General features: G+C 40.6%; 1 protein-coding gene across 1 annotated transcript in view; it reads right to left on the reverse strand.

Moving 5' to 3' along the window:
* Positions 1 to 1,557, reverse strand: part of LOC119429205 (NTPase KAP family P-loop domain-containing protein 1-like) — a 14,546-nt gene extending 12,989 nt beyond the window's left edge. Inside the window, exons 1-2 of the mRNA XM_037696880.1 lie at positions 1,539 to 1,557; positions 923 to 1,039 (exon numbers count right to left, since the gene is read on the reverse strand). Of these exons, the coding sequence (XP_037552808.1) occupies positions 923 to 1,039; positions 1,539 to 1,557 (136 nt within the window). The remainder of the gene's footprint in view (positions 1 to 922; positions 1,040 to 1,538) is intronic.
* Between the last annotated feature and the right edge of the window lie 12,490 nt (positions 1,558 to 14,047).

Below are 14,047 nucleotides of genomic sequence, written 5' to 3' on the forward strand. Positions count from 1 at the left end.
TTGTGCCATTTTCAGCGTCCTTTAGCTCATTTCAGCTTTTTTGTGTTGGTATCGGCTTCCTTTAGCTCATTTCAGCTTCTTTGTGTTAGTATCGGCTTCCTTTAGCTCTTTTCAGCGCCTTTGTGCCATTTTCAGCGTCCTTTAGCTCATTTCAGCTTTTTTGTGTTAGTATTAACTTTCTTTAGCTCAATTTCGGCTTCCTTTAGCTCATTTCAGCTTCTTTGTACTAATTTCAGCTTTTTCCTGCTTTTCAGCTATTTTTCAAAGGTATTTTGCTAAATTTGATCATTTTTTCTGCTTTTTTATTTCTGCCTTTTGTGATTCTTTTGAATAATTTCAACTTTTGATGATCCTTTCAGTCTTTCTGCTAATTTCATAAAAAAATAAAAATAAATAAAAATAATTAATCCTTTTTTTTTTCTTCTGATTTCAGCCTTTTCTGCTCACATCAGTTTGTTTCTGTATTCAGCTTTTTCTCCACATTCTTCTTTTGATTTCCTGCTTTCAGTAAATGTCAGCTGTTCAAATTCAACTTGCGTCAACAGTTTAGTGATGAAACCCTTTCCGCTGGGTTCAGCTTCTTCAGCAGCTTTCAGCACAAACCATTCAGCAGTAAGCATCCACGCTGCATTTTCACAGGAGCTAAAGTTTCTCTAGTTCTCTCTTTTCTAGTTTTGTGCAAGTCTGGGAGTTGTAACGTTGCGTCAGCACGGTTTCATAGTGAACTTGTTTCACACGTTCCCATCATGTTCACAGCTAACTGCAGCAACAGAACCAGTGTCACGAACACTCTAAACACGTGAACATCTGGAGTAGAAGGCTGCGGCCGGCCTCCCATGGTGCCCGTCCTCAGGCTCATCGTCGTCCCGGGGTTCAAGCGGCTGTTTGAGAGACAACCTGCCGTGTCAGACGTTCTTCATACCTTCCATTTGCTCCAGGATCAGGGAAACCCTGTCCTGACACGACGAGTAGAGCCCCACGGTTGCAGGTGAAGAAATCTTCGTCAGAGTCTTAGACAGAGCGTAGGCGTAAACATCGTCTGAAAACAAATTTATATAAAGAAGACAGCATGAATAAATATATATATTTATACTGCAGGCTTTATTCAGCTAGATTTATATGATGCTTTTGTCCAAGAACTTCTTAGATCCATAACTTAGAGTTGAAGAAATATTTGAAACAAGTATTACCGATAATACAGAAACAGAGGAGTGTGAGTGCTGACTCAGTTAAGACTCTGGCAGCAGCATTTTGGATCAACTGAAGACTTTTAAAAGAAGTATTTGGACACCCAGATGATAAACCATTGCAACAGTCCAGTCTAGACGTGACAAATGCATGAACCAGTTTTTCGGCATCATTTTTAGATGTTTCTAATTTAGTGATTTACGCAGGTAAAATCCAAACAGGATGCAATAAATCGGTCTAGTTTTCAAAGTGTTGGTTTAAATTTTACCTAAAGGCTGAACCACCAGAGTGAAAACCTGAGACATGTCGTCTACATGCAGGCACCTGTGATGTCCTCTGAAATCACTCACCTGTCGTTGGCGTCTTCATGGCGGTGTACACGGGACACGCTGCCCTCTCAGAAAATGTCTTTGATCTGTGGAAAATAAGAAGCAGAGAGGCTCTGAGTGCAGAAATCTGCAGCTGTGTGAGAATCTGTTTAGCTTCGGCTCTTCACAGGAAGTCTCCAGTCTTATCAGGGCGTGGTGAACTTTCAGCCTACTTTCATGCAACTGTTGCTGATTTATTTAGAAAATAAAGCATTTAGATTTATTAACTATTAAAATGGCATTGCTGCTTGCTGTCAGTAAAGTGTGTTTTTGTTTAACTGTTAGCAAAATATCTTATCAATTATAAGACGGGTTTGAACGAAACTCTCAGGGATTAGTCAATAAATGCGCATAACTGATTAACCTTTGGAGTCAGCCTAATTCAAAATGGCTGCTACAGCTTACAATGATCGCAAACACATAAATGGCTGGAACGCCGTTAGTTTGACAAATTATGAGCTAAAATTGTATGTGGTAGTAGCTGAGGGTCATCTTTGACGCATGCATTTAGGCAGGTAATGTGCATTTCATAAGGAATTCTGTTTTATTTACTGATGCTTTACAGTTTTACCTTCTGTTCTGTGGGATTACCATTTTATACACATTTTTCATTTAACAGATTTTTTTTTTTAATATCAAATTTTAATCGACTCCAACTATTTTCTCTATAGATATTTTCATTGACTGGCGTCGTCTCTGAAGATTTCGACGTATATTTGACGGAATTCCTGACTTGTTTCAGTTTTGCACGATTTTCAACTTAATTCTCCACAGATGCCATCTGACAAGACTTTTGTTTTGTTCGTAACACCTACATAACTGACCTCCTGCTGGTGCTGACGGGAGCCGGACAGGTTCTGGTTCTGTTCATGTTTGAAACATCCTGATAGGCTGGTCCTGGTCCAGTTCTTCACCTCAATGGTGTGTTGGTCTGATGAGGGTCAACCACTCTGTTTGTTTCCTGCCCTCTGGTTATTGATGTTCTCTGACAGGATGGACGGACATTACCCCCTCCGACTCCTCTTGTGATGAGTTTTATTTATTTATTTATTTATTTTTGGGACAGCATTGACTTTGTGTGTTTTTCAAGGCGTTCCAGAACTGATGACCCAACAAGAGAGTCACAAACTCTTGACGGTCTGTTCACCATCCTGGGATAAGACTTGGATGTTGGTGTGGGGGGGACATTATCTTCACCGGAACGAGTGAATTTAGAGAACAGGTGAAGTTTTACAAAAGCTCACTGAGAATGTGTAACCCACTATCAGGCCGTCGCGTTTATCTTTATTTTAAAAGCATCCAACCAGATTAAAGGCCCATTGTTCCTTGAAGGAATGCACATAATCTACCTCCTGTCATTCCAGAGTTTTAAACAATTTAAACAAAGATTTTCTTATAATGAGAAATGATAAAGTTAATGCCAATTTGGTCAAATCTTTAAAAACAAACAGCAAAAACAAAAAAATAAAACATTGCGTAAAGTACCAAGCAAGATTGTGAGATCTCATGGAGTCCGTTAGTGCGTGTACTGTGTGTTGGGAATAACTACATCAGATCTGAGCTTGTAAAATTCACTGAGCTTTGTCTGTTTCTGTTTTTAAAAGGTTAAATAGCTGTGGCGGCCATCTTGCATAGGGTTGACTCGAACAGCTGATTAGTTGTTGATCCAATATTATTTCCTGAACGTTTCATTGAAATTCATCTTTTGGTTTATAAGATATTTTGCTAACAGACACAGTCGGAATTATCATCGTGCATCTTTTCTTTCTGTAGCAGGCAAATAAAATAATAAACTTTAAAAATGAAATTAAATAATGTACTTTTTTAACCCATGAGTTTATAAAAGCATTTTCACGTTTTTTTATCTTGTTAAATTGATCTTTTCTCTGCAGTTGATCTAAGTTGTAGTGATTTTTGTACAGTTCACATTATCAGTTTGTTCCCGAAAGACTAAAACATGGTCAACAAACCAACATTTTAAGACTTTATTTCTATAAATGGCCTCCCACATGAATGTTGCCTCAATTTATTAAAAAACAAACAAACTACAAACTGTGATTTTTGTGGTAATAAATTATATTGAAATCAAGGTTCAGCTCTAATTCAGTTTTTATACGCTGACTGCATCTGAATTTAACAATGGAAGAAAAGATGTGACATCTGAGGCAGAAGGGATAAAACTTTATTACAACCCTGTTTTCCTGCAGATACTTGAATTTGAGGCATTTTCTTTAACACCTTTGAGATAATCTCCTGATTGAGTCTGTAGCTTTGTTTCATGTCCTTTCCCTGTTGAGACCATTAATCATATTTCTAACAACTGCTTTGTCCGTTTCCACTTTTGGTTACATATTTTGTGTTCACGCTCTTGCCTGAACTCGCATGCTGGCTCCAAATGACTGCAGAGCCGAAGCTTTCATTTAGCATTAGGTTTATATTTACCTTTGATCCCGGAGCACAAAACTATAATCATGAAACTTCATAAAATTGACTGATATGAACTTCCTGGACAAAAAGATGTTTCTGTTTAAACAGGCTTACCGGGAGGTTTCCAAGTTCACATCAGATTTCGGCTTCAAGTCATTTCAGATGGTTTTACTTTGTAAACGCCTGAAACACAAAGAGCCAGCAGTTCCTGCTAAGGCGTGGTGACCTCACACGAGACTTCACAACTCCGATAAGAGAAGAAAAAAAAAGGTGCACCTGATAAACATAGGCTGTGTCTATAGGGCCTATGCTATCCAGGAAGTGAGGTCACACACAGGATTAAATTACAGCCTTTCTGAGACCAATATATATATTTTTTATTACCGCACTCTCTTTTCTTCTGCTCCCAATCTTCTTCCTGTTTACAGGATCTGAGAGAAGTGTCTGAAATCATTGCAAGGTAAAAAATAATAAAATAAAATCTCCTTCCTTCAAACTGCTTCTGGCATCAACTGTCCCAACCTTTTCATTTTGTGGAAAAAAAAAAAAAAATGGAAACAAAGGACCCCCCCCCCCCCCCCCCCATAGCTTTGGGTCTGCATGATTCATGAAGTGCATTTTCTGGTTTGGGTTCCCTCGGGTTCAGATTGACTGGATCGCTGTGCTCGGCGTTAGCTGATACACAACGCAGTAAAAGATGCCAAAAGAGCCTCGCCGGAGCTTTTCTGCCCAAAAGTAGAATTTGTTTTGACATAACTGGTTAGTCAAGCTTTAAAAAAAAAACATGCCAAAAGCCTAATTTCCCTTGACATATTTACTTTAGCTTTTATTTTATTTTTATTTATTTGCATGCCCGTGCTCATATTGTGGTGTCAAAACAGACTTTGCAGCACAAACCTTACATGAACTGCAACCAGTTCAACCAGGGGCTGAGATGGGGTGGAGGTAGGGCAGCCACCTTGGGACCAGAAAGTTGTGGTTCGACTCCCAGTCTTTCCCACATGTTGTAGTGTCTCTGAGCAAGACACCCAATCCCCAATTGCTCCTCGGGCGCCTACATAGCTGCCCACTGCCCCACCTGGATATACGCATCTCTGGTTTGATGGGTTAAATGCAGAGTACTAGTTGTGCCATTGTGTGGGAACATACAATGATGACGATCTCCGACTTCCCTTCATCTGCCCGAAGGAAATCATTTCAAGGTGGCTGCTACTACGGTGGCCGACAGGTGCAAACGCACCGCCAACAGGTAGCATGTTTGCACTTGTCAGCCACCGACTTCTAATGTACAACTGAAAAAAACAAAACAAGCAAAAATACTTTTTGTCTTTGCAGACATTATGATCATAAGATTCTAATGTTTTGTCTCAATAAATTAATTTCATTGTGTGGCTCCTGGGTTGACAAGACGATAGTTGTAATGTTTTTATATATATTTTTTGCCACAAACGCAGCATCATGAAGGACCCCACTCACCCAGCACACACTTTTTGCCCCACTCCCCTCAGGAAGGAGGTTAAGGAGCATTAAGTGTAGAACCACTAGACTGAGGAACAGCTTCTACCCTGAGGCTGTTAGACTTATGAATATCTAACCAGGACATTCACTGAAAAATCACATGTTGCTGCTGATCTGTTTCATGTTGCTGCTGATCTGTTTCATGTTGCTGTGTTCATGCGTACTCATCTGCTCATACGGACTCATGTTTGTGCTGCTGTTCGGCGTATTGTTTCTATGCTACTAGCACTTAGTGTTAATGTTTTCTTAGTTCATATCTTAGATTTTATTACTGTTTTTATTTTACATTTTAATACTTTGTTGGATGTAACTGGGACCCTGTGTACACAATTTCATTCACACCACATGTACCACATATGGTACGAATGGCAAATAAAGAATCTTGCATCTTGAATCTTGAACTGAATGACCGCTCATCTGTCTGAATCCTCAAGTCTTTTTAGGGTGCTTCAACTTTGAATGGCCGTCTAACTTCTCAATAAAACTGTGTGACCTTTGACTTCAAGGGGATCCGACTCATTTTACTATCTCATCAGACCTTTATTTACCACCAAAAACAGATTTCTACATACAATACCACAGTTTAATCTCACGTCCCTTTCTGGGTTGGCAGTGAGGTTCTGCCACAAGTGGAGGAGTTCAAGTAGCTGTGGGTTTTGTTCACAGTGTGGGAAGAATAGAGTGTCAGGTTGACAGACAGACCAGTGCAGCTTCTGCAGTATTGCGAACATTGTGCTGGTCCATTATAGTGAAGTTGGAGTTGAGCTTCAAGGAGACGTTTATTGTCAATGCTCCTACCCTCACCTATGGTCACAAACTTTGGGTAGTGACTGAAATAACAAGATTGTGGCTACAGGTGGGTGAAACGAGTTTCCTCCGCAGTGTAGCTGGACTTTCCCTTAGAGATAGGGTGAGCAGTTCAGTTTTTCAGGAGAGACTCTGAGTAGAACCACTGCTTATCCACATTGAGAGGAGCCAGTTGAGGTGGTTCAGGCATCTGGTAAGGATGCCTCCCTCGGGAGGTTTTTCGGACATGTCCAACTCGGAGGAGACCCAGAACAGGACACACTGGAGAGACCGTCTCTTAGCTGGCTTGGGAAAACCTTGGAGTCCTCCCAGAAAAGCTGGAAGAGGTGGCTGTGGAAAGAGATGTCTTGTCCTCCCTGTCCAAACTGCTGCCCCCTCGACCCGACTTAAAAACAAGATGAAGGAAGGAAAGATGAATGGATGGATGGATGTACAACAGTTCCTCTCCTGGAACTTGTCCTGTGTTCTTTCATATATACCGTGGGGCAGCTGTAGCTGAGTGGTTAGAGTGGTTGTTCTCCAATGGGAGAGTTGGAGGTTTACACAATTTCATTCCACCTCATGTACCACATGTGATGCAAATGACAATAAAGATACTTGAACTTGATTCCACCAGCAGTCACATGTTGAAGTGTCCCTGGGCAAGACACTGAACCTCTCATTGCCTCTTATGTCTCTCTTGTAAATGAGTCCTCGAGGCTCAATGGGATTTACCTGTATAAATAAAGGTTGATTGATATGTGGCACAGAGAAAGTCTGCGGACCTATCGGAGGGACCCGGCTGAATAAACATTGTGTCATCATTTCAGGACTCTTGGATTCTCTCTGGCGCTGTCCTAGGTCGACCTAGGCACCCCTCGAGAGTGTTTATGGATCTTACCAGAGGGAACTGACTGATTATACCATTCTTATCAGAACTCCTACAGTGCCTTTGGAGTGTCCTTGGACACACTCACCGCTCTTGTCGTCTCCCCTTCCCTGCAGAATGTCTACATCACTATGTGCGGGGTGTTTTTTTCAATCTCAGGCTATCTCTCTTCGGCCAAGGAGTGAGCTTGATAGGATTATTTTTTTGCCTCCAAATCCTATACATGTGTCACTTTCATGACTTTGTGTCTGTCTAAACAGGTCTCACTTGTAAATGAGTCTTTGAGGCTCAATGTGATTTATTCAAGGATTCAAGGTTCTTTATTTGTCATCCCACCACACGTGGTACATGTGGTGGAACAAAATTATGTATACAGGGTCCCAGATACATCCAACAAAGTATTAAAATGTAAAATAAAAACAGTAATAAGATCCAAGATATGAACTAAGAAAAACGTTAATAAAAATACACTAAGCACTAGCAGCATCAAATAGCATTTATCTGTGTAAATAAAGGTTGAATGTGTCCCATTGGTGTATGAATGTGATCTAAAGCTCTGATTAGACTATTAATGATTTGTTTATCTGTTTAGAGATGTAGTAGAGTGCTGTATGAATGTGTGTGTGGAGGTAAATGAGGAGTGTGTTATAAAGTGCTTTTTTTTCCCATTTCCTTTATCCTTTATTTATGCAGGTAGTCTCATTGAGTCACGAGAACTCATTTTCAAGAGAGACCTTTGAATATGTTGATAAGATAGAAAGCTGCTATATAAGTGCAGTCCATTTAATGTGCACCTAACATTAAATAATTAAACTAATGTGGAGTAATCTGAGTCCACAGAAGAAAACAGAACAAACCGGAGGTCTACAGTTTCTCTAATGGTACGACATTAAGATCCATTATTCATGAAGATGTGAATTATAACACAATGAAACAGTTTTATGGTCAGACGAATCTGTGGACCCACTCTTTTCCAGAAAGGTTGCTGTGAGCTCCAAAGAAAATGGACTTTGCCGGCAGTCTAAATGCAGGGGTTTGTGATTAATCCAGATTGTATCGTGTCCTTGATTGTATCAGTGGCCAAACGGGGTTTCCTCTTCTGTGATCGCAGCAAATCAAGCAGAAAAATATCACGAAGGAGGTCGGAGTGCACACTGAAAACCAATATATCAAAATACAGACAATAAAAATAAGTTGTGCTTGGTTTGGGTGGGTTTTTATGAGCTCATGCCTCATTAAAAATAAAAAAAAAGGTTAAAGTGACTAAAAATGAAACCAAAGCCATGACGATCAGATGAAATTAGATTCCTGCAACCTTTAACGTATTTGGTAATTTAGATAAGAGGCTGCAACTGAAGAAATAATTTCTGGATTTTTAAAACATGTAGAATAATCTTTTATTGAAAGAATGATCAAATTACATAGAAATAAAAGAATAAGCTGACATGAGATGCCTCAGAGTGAAAACAGAAGATTATATTTTCTCTCTTTTTTTGAATTTTTCCCTAAAATACACCTTACATTTTCTAATTTTCTAATGGATATACATTTTTAATCAGGTTTGGCAACTAAATGCTGTGTTTTCCCACTCTCTCTTATTTTGATTATATTACAATGTTTTCCTTGTTTTCGTCACATTTTTAAGATTTTGTTGCGACAGATATTTATACAAACTCGAACAAAATGTTTTCACGCAACAACAACAAAAAACAAATGCAATTAAAGATTTGGTGCCAACACACCGACAACTTCTCACACAAGCTTTTAGGAGCAAAAAGGTTAACTCTTTAGGCAAATTGCATAAATGAAGTTTAATTAATGTGTCTGATTAAGACTGAAAGTGCTTGGCCTGGGGGTAACTGATTCCGCCTTTCTCCAAGTACCTGATTGTTCAACCACTTTAATTAACTTGATTGTCACAGACTGAGTTTGTGTGACTGACTTATTAGCTGTTGCTTGGCTAGAAGTCTTTTTGCAAATCAGCGCTGAATAAACTAAATATTATCTCCCAGCCTCACCAGACTTCACCCTTTTACCACATAAACTTTTACAAGTAAGGTAAATGAACTTGGTTATGTAATTAATCCAAGATAAGCACCAAATATGTGCACATTACACCTCAGGTTTGGGGTAATCTTTGGCTAAAGCCAAAGGGAAATGAAAAAAATTAGAGTAAGATGTGAGATCCACATGACAGCAGCTGTTTTCTGAGGTATCTAAGGATCATTTAAATGGGCTGAGATCCACAAATGAGTTAAATGATTTGAAGATAAAACCATGTTGTTGTTTAAAGCTCCAACAGAGGGAGCTAAAGCATTAGCCATGAAAGCTGGACGGTGACGTTTGATCAGCTCTCCATCTGTCTGCTCTGTTTGGTATGTAAGAGCAGAGCTGACAGTGAAGGAAGCATCTGCTGAAAATGGGGTGCGGCCGAGAGATTAAGATGTGCAGGAGCGTCTCCTGGAAAAGGCGATGGTCATTTATTTTACCTGCATCGCTCTAACGTACCCATGCAGGTATCCTCACAAGGACATTTCTTTGTTTTGTATTCATTGTGAATGTCCTAAACTTCTAACGTCATCATCACTAGTGGCTGTGGTCCTTGTGGGTTCTTAGATGGCTGAAAAGGCTGATCTTGCATATGTTAGTGCAATGGACAGGGGCAGCTAGAGGTGGTTCTGGTGGGTCTTTTGGATGGAGGTTCTTTCCTTTTGAAGTCTGTATTTGTCCTCAGCAGCAGGATGGAGGTTCTCGGTGCAGAATCTTCTTGGTCAAGAGTTCTCCAGGTGGCCCCTTTTGGTTGCTGCATCCTCCCTGGTCTTTAGGTTAATGTGGCACTTTATGATGTTTGCTTTGCTATTGTTTTTGTATTACTGCTGTATATAGTCCAGGTTTCTGATCTGTACAGAAGAGTGTGCAACACTACATCTAGACCAAAACTGTTGTCCTGGTCTGTAGGTCATGGTTCCAAAAGGCCCATCTCTTGAAACTTATCATTAGTTTTATCTTTAAGGTTGTATCTCGCTGGTTTTTAGTTGGTGAAATGCATTATTACTTATTATTACTTATTACTCTCTTGTAAATGAGTCCTTGATGCTCAGTGGGATTAACCTGTCTAAATAAAGGTTGAATGCATTATGTAGTCTTCTGAATGTCTCTTGAATTTCTCACAACTGTTGCGAGATTCTCAGCTTCCTCTTGTGAGTCAGAGGTGAGCGGTCCTGTTGCATGCTTGAGTTCTGAATATTTACAAAAAAAAAAAAAAAAATTGACTACTTTTCTTTTGAAATAGTCAAAAAGTGTTTTTATTTTTTCAGAAACTGGCCACCCAAAACACGGTCACACATTTCACTGGTCATTTGGTCGCACTCAGAGTTCAGTAAGACTGCAGATGAATACCGTACTTGCCGTAGCACATGTCGCATCACCGTATAAGTTGCATCAGTTTCGACATGTCTAATAAAGTGGGAAAAAACAAATGCGTCGCTTCGCCGCATAAGTTGCATCTATTATGCGTCACCGCTGACAACCCAGAAATGTGGGCCGGTGTTGTGCCAAAAATCGATTGGCTGCCAAGTGGCGGCGGCGGGAGCGTGCACAGCAGGACTTTAACAAGAATTTAACAAGATTAACACTTAAAAACAATTATTTGTTTGCTCAACATTATAGTAAGGGTGTGTCTCCACTGAACTTTTCCTTAATAAATGCACTTTAATGGTCAAATCAGCTGCATTTCGCCTGGGTGGCGCGGCAAAATGCAGCTGATTTGACGTTTGCTCCAGGAGTTCTGGAGCAAGACGAAGGTGGATTGGTATGGCAAGCCAAGTGTCTCATTAATAGCCACTTTTACCTATTAATGAGACACTTGGCTTGTCATATTAGTTGACGGCCCTCTAGTGGCTGAAAATGGTAGTGTTCAATATTTTCCATGTCTGAATTAATGAAATAGTCAGATCTCAGCCAAAAATTAGTTATAAATATGGGGAAAAAACAAATACATCGCTTCACTGTATAAGTCGCAGGCATGCTAATTTATGCAAAAAAACTGACTTATACAGCGAAAATTATGGTACTCGTGCATTTTCTCTAATTTTTCGCTCAACTTTAAATTAATTGTTTTTCACCAATTAACCTCCCAGCAGTCACAGATACTAATTTTTAACCCCAACAAGGAGTATATATCTTCATAAGTAATGGGATCTAGTTTTTTTTTTAACACAGCTCACGGAAAGGCAACCAAACAGAATGATCACCCCCCACCCCCCAGGATCTGTTTGTTCTTTCTTCTTAAGGGTATTCAAGCTTCAGTATTGACACACAGCCTTACAACGACGTGGCCCTGGCCCTGCCTTTCTGGCCTGATTGGCCCCAAGACCTCTTGTTGGTGCGATTTATCGATCAGTCTCACTGTAGATGCTGCCAAGTTCCAGAGAGAGGACGGAAAAACGGCCAGACACACCAAATGTAAGCACTGCAACACTTGGCCATGATGGCTTAAGCTTTGCTGTTCCCTCTGCAGAGCAAAAATGATAGGGTCTTCACCCTGACGAGCCGGGTCCGGATTCTTGCCACGAGCTAATTCAGACACTCTGATTGTCCTTTATTGTTACCGCAGGGAGTGATGGCAGCATCAAATAGGAGTTTCTGAATGCTGTGACCCCCACTGATCTATAGACACCGTCTGCTTTAACAATCCCACCAGAGACAACGAGATGAAAACTCCTCCGCACTCGCAAAATACTTTTTTCCCTTTGAAACCTCTGCAACAAATATTAGAGAAAAAGAGAGAAGGCAGGGATGAGATTGCCACCCAAGAATATTTCTGGGGCAGGGGTGAGACAAATGGTATGCATGCTGATCGTGTATCTATCAGTACAAACATCCTATACGTGATTTTTTTTTTTTTTTGCCGGCACCTTCATTCTCGTTTCAATTCAGACCCAAGATCACATCATCTCCTCATTTTTTTTTTTCCGTTTTTGACTGTCTCCTCGTTGTCTCCTCTCAAAGCCCATTTCAATGTAAATAGTTTCCGCTCTTATCTGCCTCTTAAGCTTCCATCTGTTATTCTGCAGGACTTTTTCACTTCTCAGGAAAAAAAAAAAAATCATAAAAAAAAAAGCATGCATACGTTTATGAGGCCCGCCACACAGTGCGTCCTTCACAGCCTCATAAAAAGCAGCACAGTCTTCCTTATGTGGGGTGCAAATTTTTAATTCAGTGCGTGAGAGCCACACTCCGGCGTTACATTTATGATGCACGGTGAGTTTTTACTCCTCAATCTCCTCTACAGCACAAGAAGTAACCAGAACTGCCCAAAATTCATGGCTGTGACAACGGGGATCATTATACATTTTTCTTTCTGCTCCCCGCCTCTCTATATTCCTCCCCACGCCTCTGAAATCCACCTTTATCCTGCAGAGAGAGAGAGGGTATAGTCACCAGGTGCACGCTGAGCCCGTCTCTGGCTGCTGCTGCTGTTGGAACGAGTGTCCACTCTTGGACATTTTCACCAACAAGAATGCGTACACGCATGTGTGCACACATTCACAGCAACCTGCTGATCCTGCCTCCTGTTTTATTGTCAATATCAGCCGGCTCAGGGGCTATAGAGGTTGACGGCTGTTGACGGGGGCTGGAGTGTGGCAGTAAAGACGATGGCGGCTCTTGCAGAGATAGAAAAGCTGCATCTTGAGACCTCTTGGAAGGTGTTATTAGGCTGTTATGAAATCTGCCCCCGATCAGAAGTAAAAGGAGAGGATATAGCCAGATGCACTGCAGAATACCAGTGTTGACTCTTTCCTCCTATAGCTCCTTCTTATCTACCCCTCCACTTCCCCCTCTCGTGCACACACTTTTCTTCGGAGAATCTTAACACCTCCGCTCAACTTTGTTCAATCATCATAACCTGAAGCCTCCCCTGCACACTTGTGTCAACAGGTTGGCTCATCATATAGTTGGAACCGCACTAATTTTTTATTTGTTTTATATTTCATGAGCACACACACTGTACACCTCGAGGCGCTCGGCAGGCTCTGCATCATGACACCGAGACCTGCTGTCAGGTTACACCGAAAGCTCGTGACAAGATACATGCAGCTGTGTTCAAAACAACCACGAAAAAACAAATCAAAAATAAAACATGTGGTGTAGGCGCTAAAAGAGCGAAGCAAATGCACGGATGGATAAAAATCAACATTTAGGAGCGTTCAGATGAGTTCATCTTACCCTTCGTCCTTACTACTAAAGGGATAGCTCAGACTTTTCATTGTGGGAGAAATTTGGAGAATCTTTAAAGTTCTTACAGAGGATTTGAGCTACTGGAGGTCAGAGTGGAGCCAAATTCAAAGTGGATTAGAACAGTTTGGTCAATTCAGCACATTTCAATGTCTGGGGATCAAACCTCTGATCAACTGACTGGAAAACATCCACCCTACCACTGGGCCAAAGACACAAGTTCACACCACTGTCACTTTTGCATTAGACGGCTGCATTGAAATCCATCTTGGTCCGTGGTTTGTTGAAGCAGTTTTGGGATTAAATCTAGATGCATCGGTTTGTTTTACTCCTTTGTTCCAACAAAATAGTTATTAAAAAAGATTTAAAGTGTAGTTTTATATGAACTACAGATTGTTGCCTGCAGACAGTTCATTTTCTACTTGCACCTCTTGCTGTTTAGCTATTATGTTTTTCCTTTAAGCGACACCTACAGTTCAGGAGGAGAACTGCAGCAGCACCGGCATAAACAGCAACAAACACTGAAAATGTGCTTCAAGCAATGAAAATCAAGAATTGTTTCGGAAAATAATGATCGGCCCATGTTTTATCTAATGTAGAAAATACATTTTTCTGCTCACAGTTAAGTAACTAA

The sequence above is a fragment of the Nematolebias whitei genome, unplaced genomic scaffold (genome assembly GCF_014905685.2).
Source record: "Nematolebias whitei isolate Nwh7 unplaced genomic scaffold, NemWhi1 Nwh_scaf_90, whole genome shotgun sequence".
Lineage (NCBI taxonomy): Eukaryota > Metazoa > Chordata > Actinopteri > Cyprinodontiformes > Rivulidae > Nematolebias > Nematolebias whitei.